Source organism: Uloborus diversus, chromosome 1 (assembly GCF_026930045.1).
Source record: "Uloborus diversus isolate 005 chromosome 1, Udiv.v.3.1, whole genome shotgun sequence".
NCBI lineage: Eukaryota > Metazoa > Arthropoda > Arachnida > Araneae > Uloboridae > Uloborus > Uloborus diversus.
Window position 1 is genome coordinate 165,876,377 of NC_072731.1, and position 12,665 is coordinate 165,889,041.

Genomic DNA, 12,665 nt, shown 5'->3' on the forward strand with positions numbered 1-12,665 from the left:
CATAAGGTCATGGCTTATTATTTTTTGTGTTGTTTTTATAAGCGTGTTGCCTGCTGTGCTTTTGAATTGAACTAAACAGGGGAAATGGTATCCCTTTTAAGTGGGGTATAGAATATCTCCAATTTTAGGGGGTCCGGGGGGTTTTCCCCTGAAGGAATTTTTGTAAAATAGATATAAAATTTTGCATTTTGAAGCCTTATAAGGGGTCATTAGAACCACAAAAATCTTTGAGGAAAAATAGGCATACACACTCTTTTGCAAATTACGATAATACACAGTAAAAATTGTTTTTGCGTCAACAAATCAATGACAGCACTCCTCAGAGAGAAAAGGCAAGGGAGAACAGATGATTATGCATTGTTCGTCGGTTCAATTCATTTAGTTTTTGATCATGCCTCCAATCCACCCACAAATACAACAATGAATTAAATCCAAAATGATCAATAGTAAAAATGCTTTAAAAGAAATTGTGTACAGATTTCAAAAATAGGTAACAAGAGAGTAACATGCTGCTCTTCTGGAAGATTCATAATTAATACACTTGATAAGAAATAAAATTGAAGTACACTTTGCTTTGGAATTTCAAAGACTGATCCTATTCTTTTCAAAAACCCCGAGAACAATTAAGATTATTTAAGGCACTTCGTTTGCCCTTTCCAGTCCCTGAAATTTAGTACTAGATTGTACAGTTTTACAGTATTGTTTTAACTTTGAAAGAACAACTATTTTAAGTTTAAAAGAAAGAGAAAAAACTATAGATTTTCCATTACACCAACTGTTTTTTCAATTACAATTACTGCAAAAAAATGAAAAGGAATAGAAGTAGTGTAATTTTTTTTCCCGGGCTAAACAGATTAACAGTATGCAGCAGAAGTAAGATAAAAACAAGGAATGCAAAAGAATTTCCAAAATACAGCATTCAGGATTAAATAAACAGCAAGCACATATGAAACATGTGAGTCACAAAAAAATATCTCAAGTAATATGTTACAGAAATGTGAGAGCTATGAATTTTAAATTTTTGCTGCAGGATATAGCAAAGAGCTTAATTTGACACATTTCGGCATTTTCTTCCTACCCCACTATTTATTATAACTTTAAAAAGTTATGATTTGTATCCACACTTGTTCTAATTTTCAAACACTTTAAAATGGAATTTATTTTTTCAAGTACTTTTCGTTTTTTCTTTTTTTGAACAAATCATGAAATTTTCGGGAGTTGAGGGCCTTCAACAAAGTGGGTGCCCTAAGTTTTAGGTAGTTTAGTTTCTAGGTAAATCCTTTTTTTTTTTATTTAAATCTTTGTGTTAGCTTCTGATTTGTCGAAATAACCGTCGATTATTTTAAGTATTGCAGCTGAAGGCATAGCTCGATCAGCCGATATTTACACCTAAATACTTGCCCTAATCGTTTTCAGTTTAAAATAGTCATTTTTAACACATTTTCAGCAACACAGTGACAGCTTTACTACTTGTAATACAGTGTACAATGCCACCCTCCCTCCTCTTATTTAAATATATAAAAATAAATAAAATAATAATTTTTAAGAAGTTTCATATAACACAGGACCATAGCACAGTACGAATAAACTGCCCAATACAAGAGACACCTGTACTTTTCTGACATTATGAGCTTCAATAATAATCTTGGAGCAAATTCTTACTCCTGCAGTCAATAAACTAAGGAATTAAAAAAATTAACAATACAGGGAAATTAACAATGCAGTTCAATTGTAGCTATATTATTCAAAAAATTGAACAACACAGTTACAATTGAAAACTAAAGAGAAATGCTATAAATTTAATGCAGAAGACATAAACAAAATAGAAAACTGTCCACAGTTTTCAGCGCACTGCAGTATCTGAATGTCAGGAGCGTAAGTGTAGGTGGTAAATGATCAGTACCTCTATCTTTCAGATGGAAAGAATGTTTCATTGCTTTGATTTTCTCAGATTTGATGACTTTCTTCTTCACAAAAGTATCGGCCTATACTCCCAACCAAATGAATTAAATTTTTTTTCTCATAAAAAATTATTTTCTAAAGTTCTAAAGTGCTTTCAAATGTTAATTTTCTGTATATTTCAGTCCTTCTGAAATAACTAATTACATCAAGTTTATTTTAATTCCAAAGCAAAGTTTTAGTTCCTATTAAAAAAAAAATTCTTGATGTTGATTTTGAACGCTCATAAAATTTTGAACAGTTTTTCTCTGTCAATTTCTTGTGATCAATATAGCAAGAGTTATATTGCATGTAAATTGTAATTTTTCTTTTTAAATTTGAGTTAATTTTCATACACTGAAAAACTTTTTCCAGCAAAGTCTTGTACACATAGTACAGCTATAAATAATAAATTCAAGCTAAGTTTATTATGAATTCTTTATTTTCAAAATATGTCATTTTTCTCTTATTTTTAATTTACACAATTCATAATTTATAGAATCTAAAATCATTTATTCATAATTTGAAAAAGTGCATCAGTTATAAAACATACATTTACCTAAAAGCTTTTGAAATCATATGACAACATGGAATCTTCTTTTAAACTTCACTATTAAATGGTAAATAAATAGAACCAGTAACCATTACAAGCTTTTCTAAAAGAAATCAAATATTGCACAGCAGCATTTGGCACTTGAATTATTGCACAAACTTACAACAGCTAGAATTTAAACTATTGATTAGATTCTAAAATCAAAACAAATAAAATTGCTAGAAAACAAAGTTATACACAAAAAAGCAAAAAGTATGTACGCATGCAATGAAAGAATAATTATTTTATAGCAAAAAGAAAAATAATACTTTTATAAAAAGTAAGTATAAAAATGAAAAGAACAGAAACATTAAAAGAAATAATTATTCAGTGACGAAAAAAAAATAGTACTAAAAAGAAGGACTAAATTTTAAACTAAACAAAAATAAACATTTGGCACATGACATCACAAAACAACATTAATGTAATTAATGAAAAAAATTATAGGCTAAAAGACAGCACGTTTTTGGTTCTAGTAGTGAAAGTCAAAGAAGTTACAAGTGCTTACTTATAAAATTATATATTAAAAACATGTAAGGTCACATTATTTTACATTTTTTAAAAGGTTGCAAGGATACACTACTCTTTTATTTTTTAGATCTCACAGATCTTTAAGCTTACATTATTTTCTCAACTAATAGTTTCATACATGGTTCGAGAAAAAATAAAGAAATTTCTGATGAATTAAAGCTTAGCAAATAATCATTTATAACAGATAAAAATTCAATAAATGTATTTCCTTAATTTTGCTGTTTTTTACAGAAGATAAACGGAGAAATAAAAACAAATTTAACAGTTATGTAAATAAAGCATGAAAAAGTAAATTTCTGTACATTGTAATTGACAAAAGGAATGTTTTAAGTAAAAATATGTAAACAAGCAGAAAAAAAAAGTTTTAATGTGTCAATTAAACCCTGTACAATAGATGCCCTAATTTAACTGTCAAATAAATTCCTACAATATTTTCCTTTTTTATTCAGATCGATGGCAAACTGACTAATATAAGCTCATTTTAAAATCTATGATCGAAGAAGAGCAATATTTCAAACCGTAACTAAGAAAAGTCCATCCAATTTATCCACTCATAATTATGATACTTTGGATTGCTTCTTGGATCAACTGGTTTATTTCCAGGGGAGACAGCAGTTTTATTGTATTTTGACAGCGTCTTAAGTAGTTTGGCCAGAATCTGTAGAAAGGGAAAAGAAAAGACTTAGAAATAAGGAGGGAAAAAAAAGAATCTTATACTTACAATGACAAAAAGAAAAATAATTTTTTTGGAAGAAGTAGATACAATGAAATTTGTGTAAGTTCATCACTGTCAGTAGTTCAGTGATCAACTATAGAGGGTAATGACAAAAAAAAAAATGCTATTAGTAAGTGAAAAAATAGGTCAATATAGAGGTTATTTCAGTCCTTCTATCAACTTACAAGGGTGGTCGTATTTTCTTTCATCTATTTTCAACCAAACTCAAAATAACATTTTAGGATTGGGGAAAATAAATAAAAGGATTTTCATCAAAATTCCATCTTAAACTGTTTAGTTTAAATCATCTGAACAATTGCAGTAAAATAAATGTATTCTTCCCGCAACTTTCTGAAGCAATAATTCACCTTTATCAGACTCAGAAAATGTCTTTCAATTACGAATAATTGTTAAGATATGGTTGAAAAAGAACTATACACTACAAATATTAGAGGGGCTAGAAAGTAACGTCATTTTTTTTTCCCAAACAAATAAAACTTTTTATTTATTTATTTATTTATTTGTAGATATAGTTATTACCCTTGTTATCAACAGTCTTTTTTCATCCAGTACGCAAATTTTTAATCCCAAATGGATAAAAATCAATTTTTTTTTAGAAAAATATCTTTAATTGCTATTGGAGATATTTATCTTGGATGCAGGTCAAATTTTCAAGTTTTTGTTACATAGAAAATGTTTTGGCGATCGGAAGAAAAGGAAATCAGATGGTACAATTTGTGGCAAGAATATTTCAACTATCAGCAAAAAAGTAGTCATCCTGAAACATGATAATGCAAGACAAAACTTTTTAAGACAAACCCTTAAAAAATTAATGAGCTGTGGTGGGCTGCTTCAACTATCATACTCAACTGACAATGCACCGTCTGATTTCACTTTATTTTTATCTATATGTGAGAAAAAAACTTGAAACTTTGTTCGATAGCTAAAATGCCATCTCCAGAAACTTAGCTCAAAAACCAATTTATTACTCTTTATCATGATTGAAATTTTGCGCACTGCACTACAAAAGGTTCATTACGAGGGTAATTACATCGTTGATAAAAAATAAAAACTTAAAAAAATTGATAGAAACAACACTATTTTCTTGTCCCCCTAATACAAATATACAGTTGACAGGAAAACATACAAAACTAGTTAGATAACGGATTGGAACTACAATAAACTCCCGATTATTTGAATAATTGGGTGGCACAAGTGCCGCGGATAATAAAAACCATGATGAAATGAGGGACAACAAAGGTAAAAATCATTCTTCTTCAAAAACATGGCTGTCTTGATCAGGGCTTCCCAATATATATCATGATATATATCACGATATATATCCGATATTTATTATGAAAATATCATGATATTTTGATATTTTCGATATTTACTTTTCAAAGTATGACATTATATAAAAATTATATGCATTAATTGTAGTAAAATTGTTTATTTTTTATTTAAAATAACCGAAAAGCATAATACCCGGTTTGTGTGGCATATAAGTAAATCATTAATATAATGTAAATAATATTGTATTCCTTTGTTTTATAATCATAAAATTATTAGTAATGAAGCAATTTTAATGTATACATAAAAAAAAAAAAAAACTAATAAAGTCAAAAGTTGGTGAAAAAAAAGGAAAATGTCTCATGGATGTGTACTGACTAACACATATTTTTTATTTCTGAAATACATAAAATTTATAAAAGTAACTAACCAAAGAAAAAGGTAAAACAACTACTGTTTGGGTAATTCAATTGAAATTAATAGAAATTTAAAGCAATATTTTAATTTTAACATACATATACAGGTTGTTCCGTTTTAACCTGCAAGACTTCTATTTTTGCAACCATTAGTCCTAGATGCATACTTCCAACTGCAAAAATGCTCAAAATTAGATGCAGAGTTAAGATATTGAAAAATTGAAGTGAAAATAAAAATGAGTCAAAAAATACAAAATGTAACTTATTATACAGCCCTAACTTAAGCTTACTAGTCCCCTAAGTAGTACTAGTCCCCTAACTTATGTTTAAGGAAATAATCTCCATTGAAGAACAATTCCAACACAAAAAGTTTGAAATTTGTACAACCAATATTCACCAAGATATGAAACCCAGCGTTTTGTGACTTTTACCACTTTACACTCGCCATCAATAACACTTTTTGGGGGGAAATGTTAACAAGTGGTTAAATTTATATGTGTATATAGAGTGCGGTTTCCAGGATGGCGACAGGAACTGTGAAAAAAAGTTCCCTGACTTTTCACTGATTTCCCTGATTAGGTTCATCAAATTTCCCTGATTTACGTTACCAATGATAATGGTTTCCTTTTTTTGCTCTACTTGAAATCCATTGTATGTTTGTATAAAATGCAGTATTTTAAAAGTTTTAAGTTGTGTAAAGTTGTTGAACTAAAGATATCATTTTTAAAAAATGCTTTTTTTTTAATAAAACGGTAAAAAAAAAAAAAAAACATATCAAATCAATTTTTTGGAAAAAAAAAACTACAAAACAGTATATTAAATTTTTTTATATGGAGAGTTATATAAAATTAAAAAAAAAAAATATTTTACTTCCAGTAACCACTTAGCATAAGAATTTTAAGAAACTATTAAAATCACACTTAAAAACATATGTGTATTTATGAAAGAACTAAAAAATAATTGAAAGTTTTTTGAACTAAATTTTCAAACAGTATAATAATTGTTGCAAGAATAACAAGTAATAGTGAAATAATAGAAGTAACGTAGTTATTCTTATATAACTAATTGACATATTTATGAAAGACAGGTGAAAACTTTTGACATCCATTCATAAGGAGCTTTTCTCTAACAAGAACATAAGTTTTAATGAATGATTACAGCATTTTAACAATAAAAAATTATGATATTTACGTAAATGCACAAGTTAACTCTATTTCAAATGATTTTAGTATGTATCGAAAAAATCTTAGGTTGCTTTTGTAACAAACAGCTTTGAAATGCAAGGGGGAAAAAAGCAATTGGTTAATTTCAAAATGTATAAAAGAAGAATACAACTTGGTTTTAAAATAAAAGAACCATTTAAGCCTGAAGAAAAGAAAACCTTTAATAATCTGCGGCGACAGCAAATAGTATAACGGCAAAAAAAAAAGTTTTTTTGATTCAAAGTTCAGTGTTAGCAATTACATTAAAAACACGAAGTAGTAATAACTTTTAAGCTTTTATCAGTATTAATTCAAAAAACAAAGATTTCTTCTTGAAATCTTGATTACAATACACTTATTACTTCGAGACAATGGAATAAAGGCAATGGAGCTAAGGCATTAATGACGGTTTCCTCTTTGACTGCAGGGTTGTCTGTAGGGGTTGTTTATTTTACGTAGTATTGAAAGAAAGCAAACTTCAAGTTAGGTAAAATAAACAACTTTACAGACACAGAAGCAATCTTAGGAAGTTCATCCAGTGGTTAATAAGTAAGATGCAATACTTTGATGTTGAGGAAAAAAGATGCACAAATATGCGGCAGTGTATAATCGCACCTCATTAATTTTAACTTTTTTTTTTAAACAGATAATTGGCGGAAAATGCGTAGAGAATTAAGTACTTAATTTTGCAAAGCAAAAAAAAAAAAATTTTTCTTCATAAAATCGATTTTCCCTGATTTTTTGTTATTTTTTCTAAATTCCCTGATATTTCCCTGATTAATAAAGTTCCCTGACTTTTCCCTGATCTCCCTGATTTCCCTGATCTGTCGCCACCCTGGGTTTCTCAAATTGTTCGAGGTTTTGCAGTGCGTTTTTGCATATCACGGCATAATATTTGCATGAATTTTTGAATAGCTATGAAAAATATAAATACCTTGTTCGTTTTACTTTGACAACCTACCATTCTTCTGAAATAGCGAAAAGTTTCAATCTTCTCTTCTGTATGGTCCCTTAAAACTTTGAACTGGAATATCTCCTTGGGTTTTGGTTGCACTAATTTCAAACTTTTTTCATCAGTAATAGTTTTCAGTGGAGATTATTTCTCTAAATATAAGTTGGAGGACCTAGGGCCCGTGTAAAAAGTTAAATTTTGTATTTTTTGACTCATTTTTATTTTTACTCAAAACTTTCCATGTCTTAACTCTGCATCTGATTTTGAACATTTTTGAAATTGGAAGTATGCATCGATTTCGAAAATAGAGGTCTTGCAGGTTAAAACTGAACACCCTGTATACATTACACATACTGTACAAAAATAACAGATGGTTTTTAAAAACTTTCAAGGTATTTTATATTTATAAACGTAGTTCTGTGACATTTTTCCGCGATTTTACTAGGCACATGTATATGTGGCCAGTTTTACAGAGCACATAAATATAAAAGTTAATATCCAATGTAAAAGCCGGTATCAATATCAGTAATGTTAAATTTTATCTCGAACACATTCAATATCACATTTTACAAATGACTCTAAATATAATTTATATTTAAATGCTAGTCAAAGTACGTAAATATTTATACAAAATGTATATTTATGAATATAAATAATGAAAGAAACACATTAGTTTTAAAATTGATGCATTATAACAACAATACAGTGCGGCGCATAAGTTTAAGCACAACCGAAATTTTTTTAATAAAAAGAAAAGTATACACCGAATAGCTTTGAAATTTTTACTGTATGCAAACAACCAGCTTACAAAATCATGTTTTGAATTTGGAAACATTTCAAAGAAATTAAAGTAATATTTCATTTAAAAATAAAAATTCTGCTGTTACAAAAGTTTAGGCACAACAGCGAAATATTTACATTTAAGAAAGCATTAAAGTCTTTTAATAGTTTATGGTTTACCATTGCATCTGATGAGCTCAAATACGCGGTATTCCATCACTAGCATGAGTTTATGGAAGGTTTCAGGAGTGACTCTGTACCCGGCTGCATATAAGCTACCTTTACTCCTGTTCGGTCATAGGAAAATTTCAGGCCCTCTCATTGGCTTATTCGAGTGTCAATCAAAGCTTCAAAGACGCCATTGTAATGTTGCTAGTCGTCTTTCGCACTGTGTTTCTTGTTTGTAATCTGCTAAATACGATTAAGCATTTGCAAATGATATTTTTAATTGAATGTTGCTAGCAAAAACAGCATTATTATTTTCAATCAATTTCATTCTTTGCAAAACAAATGAAAGTGCCTTTGAGCAACTATGCTTTGAAATAAAAATAGGTGGCGCCATCTTTGGGCAAAAAATGCATGTTTTACGCCTTTTTTTTAATTTATATTGAAGTTATTTTAAAAATAATTCTCATGGTAAATTATTTTGTTGATGGAAAAGAGCAAATTTTGCAATTTTTCATATTCTTCGTGATATTTAATGCAATTTAAACAGCTCTTCTTAAAGAAATGATTACCATTTAACTTAATAATAAATACTTCTAGTGAATAATTTAATACATAATATTTTCTAATATAATTTTCTCTTGTACCAATTTATTTCTAGCTAATTTCTATTGAATATGAGTTAGCATTCAAGAATAAGACTTCCAATTGAATTTTGAGTGAGTCTGGCAAACATATCCTTCTTGTCTCCTTCTAATTTCATAACTCATAAAATAAAATAATGCTCTGCTTTAAAAAAAAAAAAAAAAAGCCTGTAAAATATATAATTAAACGAATAAATAGCATTGTCTTTAAGCAAAAAATGGCGCTTTTGAAGAAGGAGCTATTGGAGTTTAATTTAATTCATTTGTCAACTAATTCTCAATGTAAGTTTTTTTAATTAAACAGCAAATTCTTTATCTTTTAATATTCTTCATAATATTTAAAGTTATGTAAAAAGGAATAGGTAATTTAAACTCTTGAATGAAATAATTGAAAATAACAATAAAAAGCAATGTTTCATAATGTAGAGTCATATATATGTTATTTGAAGTCAAACTTTCAGATATCGCACCGTTTGTTACCTTAAATTCATCTATTATTAATTAAAAAAAATTATCACACACTTAAATTGCCTCATCAACACAATTGATGAGGCAATTTAAGAGAATTTCATGCAGTTTCATTTACTATTTAACTTAAATACAATTGGGGGAAAAAAAGCTTCACAAAATACTAAAACTTGAAAACTCAACCAGTTTTGAGACAATTTTGAAATCAATATATGACTTTTAATGTATTGTTATAAAAAATACAGCGAAATTTTTTAGATTGGCCCATGAAGAGAACTGCAGCTGTTAAATATTTTCAGCAAAATTAGCAAAAAAGTCTTCCTTATTTTTTGCTGTACTGCTGATAAGACCCTCGTGGTTTCATGAATAGTTCTGAAACAATTTGAATGTAATCATTCAAATACATTAAATATCATACATTCATTGAAAAAATTTTAAAGTATTTAAAAAAATTGAATTTCATGAAGGTGGAAGTCTTTCTTTTTTAAATACAGACATCTCAATTGTTTTAGCATTTTATAAAGAGTACACATCGACTATTTATAATTTAATTCATGATTATGAATTTAACCAGTGAAGACACACATAAAGCAATCCAACCAATGAACGATAAGATAAACAAAATATAGACAAAAAAAGCGGATTAACATAAAAAAAATGGACAAACTGTTAGAGAGCTTTATAAAGCTTTTAATCAATAACAATATGATATTTTGAATTTTGACTGCCATTCAGAAAGCTAAAGAAAGTTTGTCCATTGAAGTAAAAACTGCCCCATACCGTGAGTGAGTCACCACCTTGTTGCCAATTGAATATGCACTTCGGATCTTTCCTCAAGTCACTGAAATGGTATGAAAATCCATCTGGACCGTATAAATTTCATTTTATTTTCATCTGAGAATATAACACTAACCCATTCATCAATATAATGCATGTGGTGTTTTATCCACAGCAGTCTTGCTTTTTTGTGATACTGTTTCAGACAAGGTTTATGAGCGAACTTGATAAATCCTGATTTGGTTATTCGGCTGCGTATGGTGTCACATGATATTTGTGATCCATGTCGAGTTTTTATCTGACTAAGGGACAAATTTCCAGTTAGAACCATTCTTTTAATTCTTCTCTCCCCTGAAATGTAGTTTTTCTTGTCCTTCTTGGGTGATATGCAGGTTTGAATTGTTTTTCACGTTTCACAACATTGTGAATAACACGTTTAGACCAATTTAAAAGCACTGAAATTTCCATAATGGATTTACCTTTTGCTTTTAGCTTCCAGAGTGTCACTTTAGGTGAGAACTCCAGACTTCGGCATCTTGATTACTAGTTTAAGCCATTGCTACACTTTATAATTTGAAAAGAACCGCAGGGGATCTTCACGCTTCAAGTTTCAAGATTGCATAAAATCTGATTTGTACATAAACTTTTGCGACAGCCAAAAATATATCATTTGTATTTTCTGATTTTCATTACGGTTATATTTTTAGAAATTTCAGACACATATTTAGGCTCATACTAGCCACCTACAGTAGAAATTTGAAAGTATTCCATTTGAATAGTTTTCTTTTTATTCAAAAATTCGCATTGTGCTTAAACTTTTGCGCCGCACTGTATAAGAAAATAAATAAGTGATTTGAAGAAGCAGTTACTATTTAAAGACTTCAGTTTGCCCTAATTGAAAATATCGGATACATATCAAAATATCCTATATGTATCAAAATATTGGATATTTTCGATCATGATATTTTCTAACCCTGGTATTGATACATACAGTACAGTAAAAATGTTTTGTATTTTTGTACAACAGAACTTAACATCAATAAAGAACAATGGCATGTAGGATGAAGAAAGTGCAAAAAATAAATAAATAAATAAAAACTATAAATTTAAATTTACACTTTTTTGAGAAAAAACAGCCTTGGGTTATTGCTTCCTGCTATGAAAATACATGTTCCTGATTGTTGAATGACTTGTAGATAATTGGGAGTTTACTGTACTTGTAAGAAGTCCTTTTCAAAAAACTCTTAGTACTAGAAACATTATTGACTATCATTGAAAGCATTTAAAATAAAAAAATTTAACCTCCCCTCCCCACACCACTCTTATTTTCAGTAGTTATTTACCAGACACCCTCCCCTCCCCGCACATACATATTAGCCATTTGCTGCACCCTAAACTGATATCTCTCACTAAAAATGCCAGCAAGGGTATCTAGAATAAATGCTTGACTGCCAGCCAAACCATGGAGAAGCTAGGATAATTTAGGAACATGATTTGCCATAAAAGAAAACAAAATTGCAAACAAATGGCATTATGCAAAAAAAAAAAAAAAAAAAACTTGACAAAACTAAATCAAGAATCGGTATGATTAATGGAGGGGTGGGAGGGGGGGGAGAATTATTTTAGAAAAATGACTGAAAAATCTTACAATGATTAAAAACTACGTGATGAACCACAATGACAGTTCAAAGTCCATATAATTAACAGAAATCCTAAGTATAAAAACAAAACAAAAAAAAATAACAATTCAAAATTACTTACTTTTGGTTTCATACTGGCTATGTTGTTATATTCACATGGATCATCTTGAATATCAAACAGACAAGGTTTCTCTGCAGGCTTGCAGCTTTCAGAAGCATTTGTAGGTTTTGGACCACAATTTATTTCTGATTTTTGAAAGCTGTTAATTTTAGATTTAATGTTTGAAGAATTATTTCTTCCTGATGGACCATACCAGCCATCCCAAGCTCCATCATAAGTAGTTCCTTGCACAACTTTATATCTTCCAACACGAAGAGCAGATACTTTTTTAATGTTGTCTATGTTCAATAATACTTCAGTACGTGGAGATGGTAAACTTGATGAAAGAGTGTTCCACACATTGTGCCCATCTAACTGTCCAAGTTCGGTTACATTTCCACCTATATGATAAAATATTTTTCATAATTCATTTATTTTTACATAAACAGACATCT

The 12,665-nt window shown here is 29.0% G+C and overlaps 1 protein-coding gene across 1 annotated transcript in view; it reads right to left on the bottom strand.

Moving 5' to 3' along the window:
* Positions 1–2,400: 2,400 nt before the first annotated feature.
* LOC129222738 (arylsulfatase B-like) overlaps positions 2,401–12,665 on the bottom strand; it is a 32,439-nt gene continuing 22,174 nt past the window's right edge. The window contains exons 9-10 of the mRNA XM_054857272.1: positions 12,232–12,611; positions 2,401–3,719 (exon numbers count right to left, since the gene is read on the bottom strand). Coding sequence (XP_054713247.1) covers positions 3,585–3,719; positions 12,232–12,611 — 515 coding nt within the window. The 3' untranslated portion in view covers positions 2,401–3,584. The remainder of the gene's footprint in view (positions 3,720–12,231; positions 12,612–12,665) is intronic.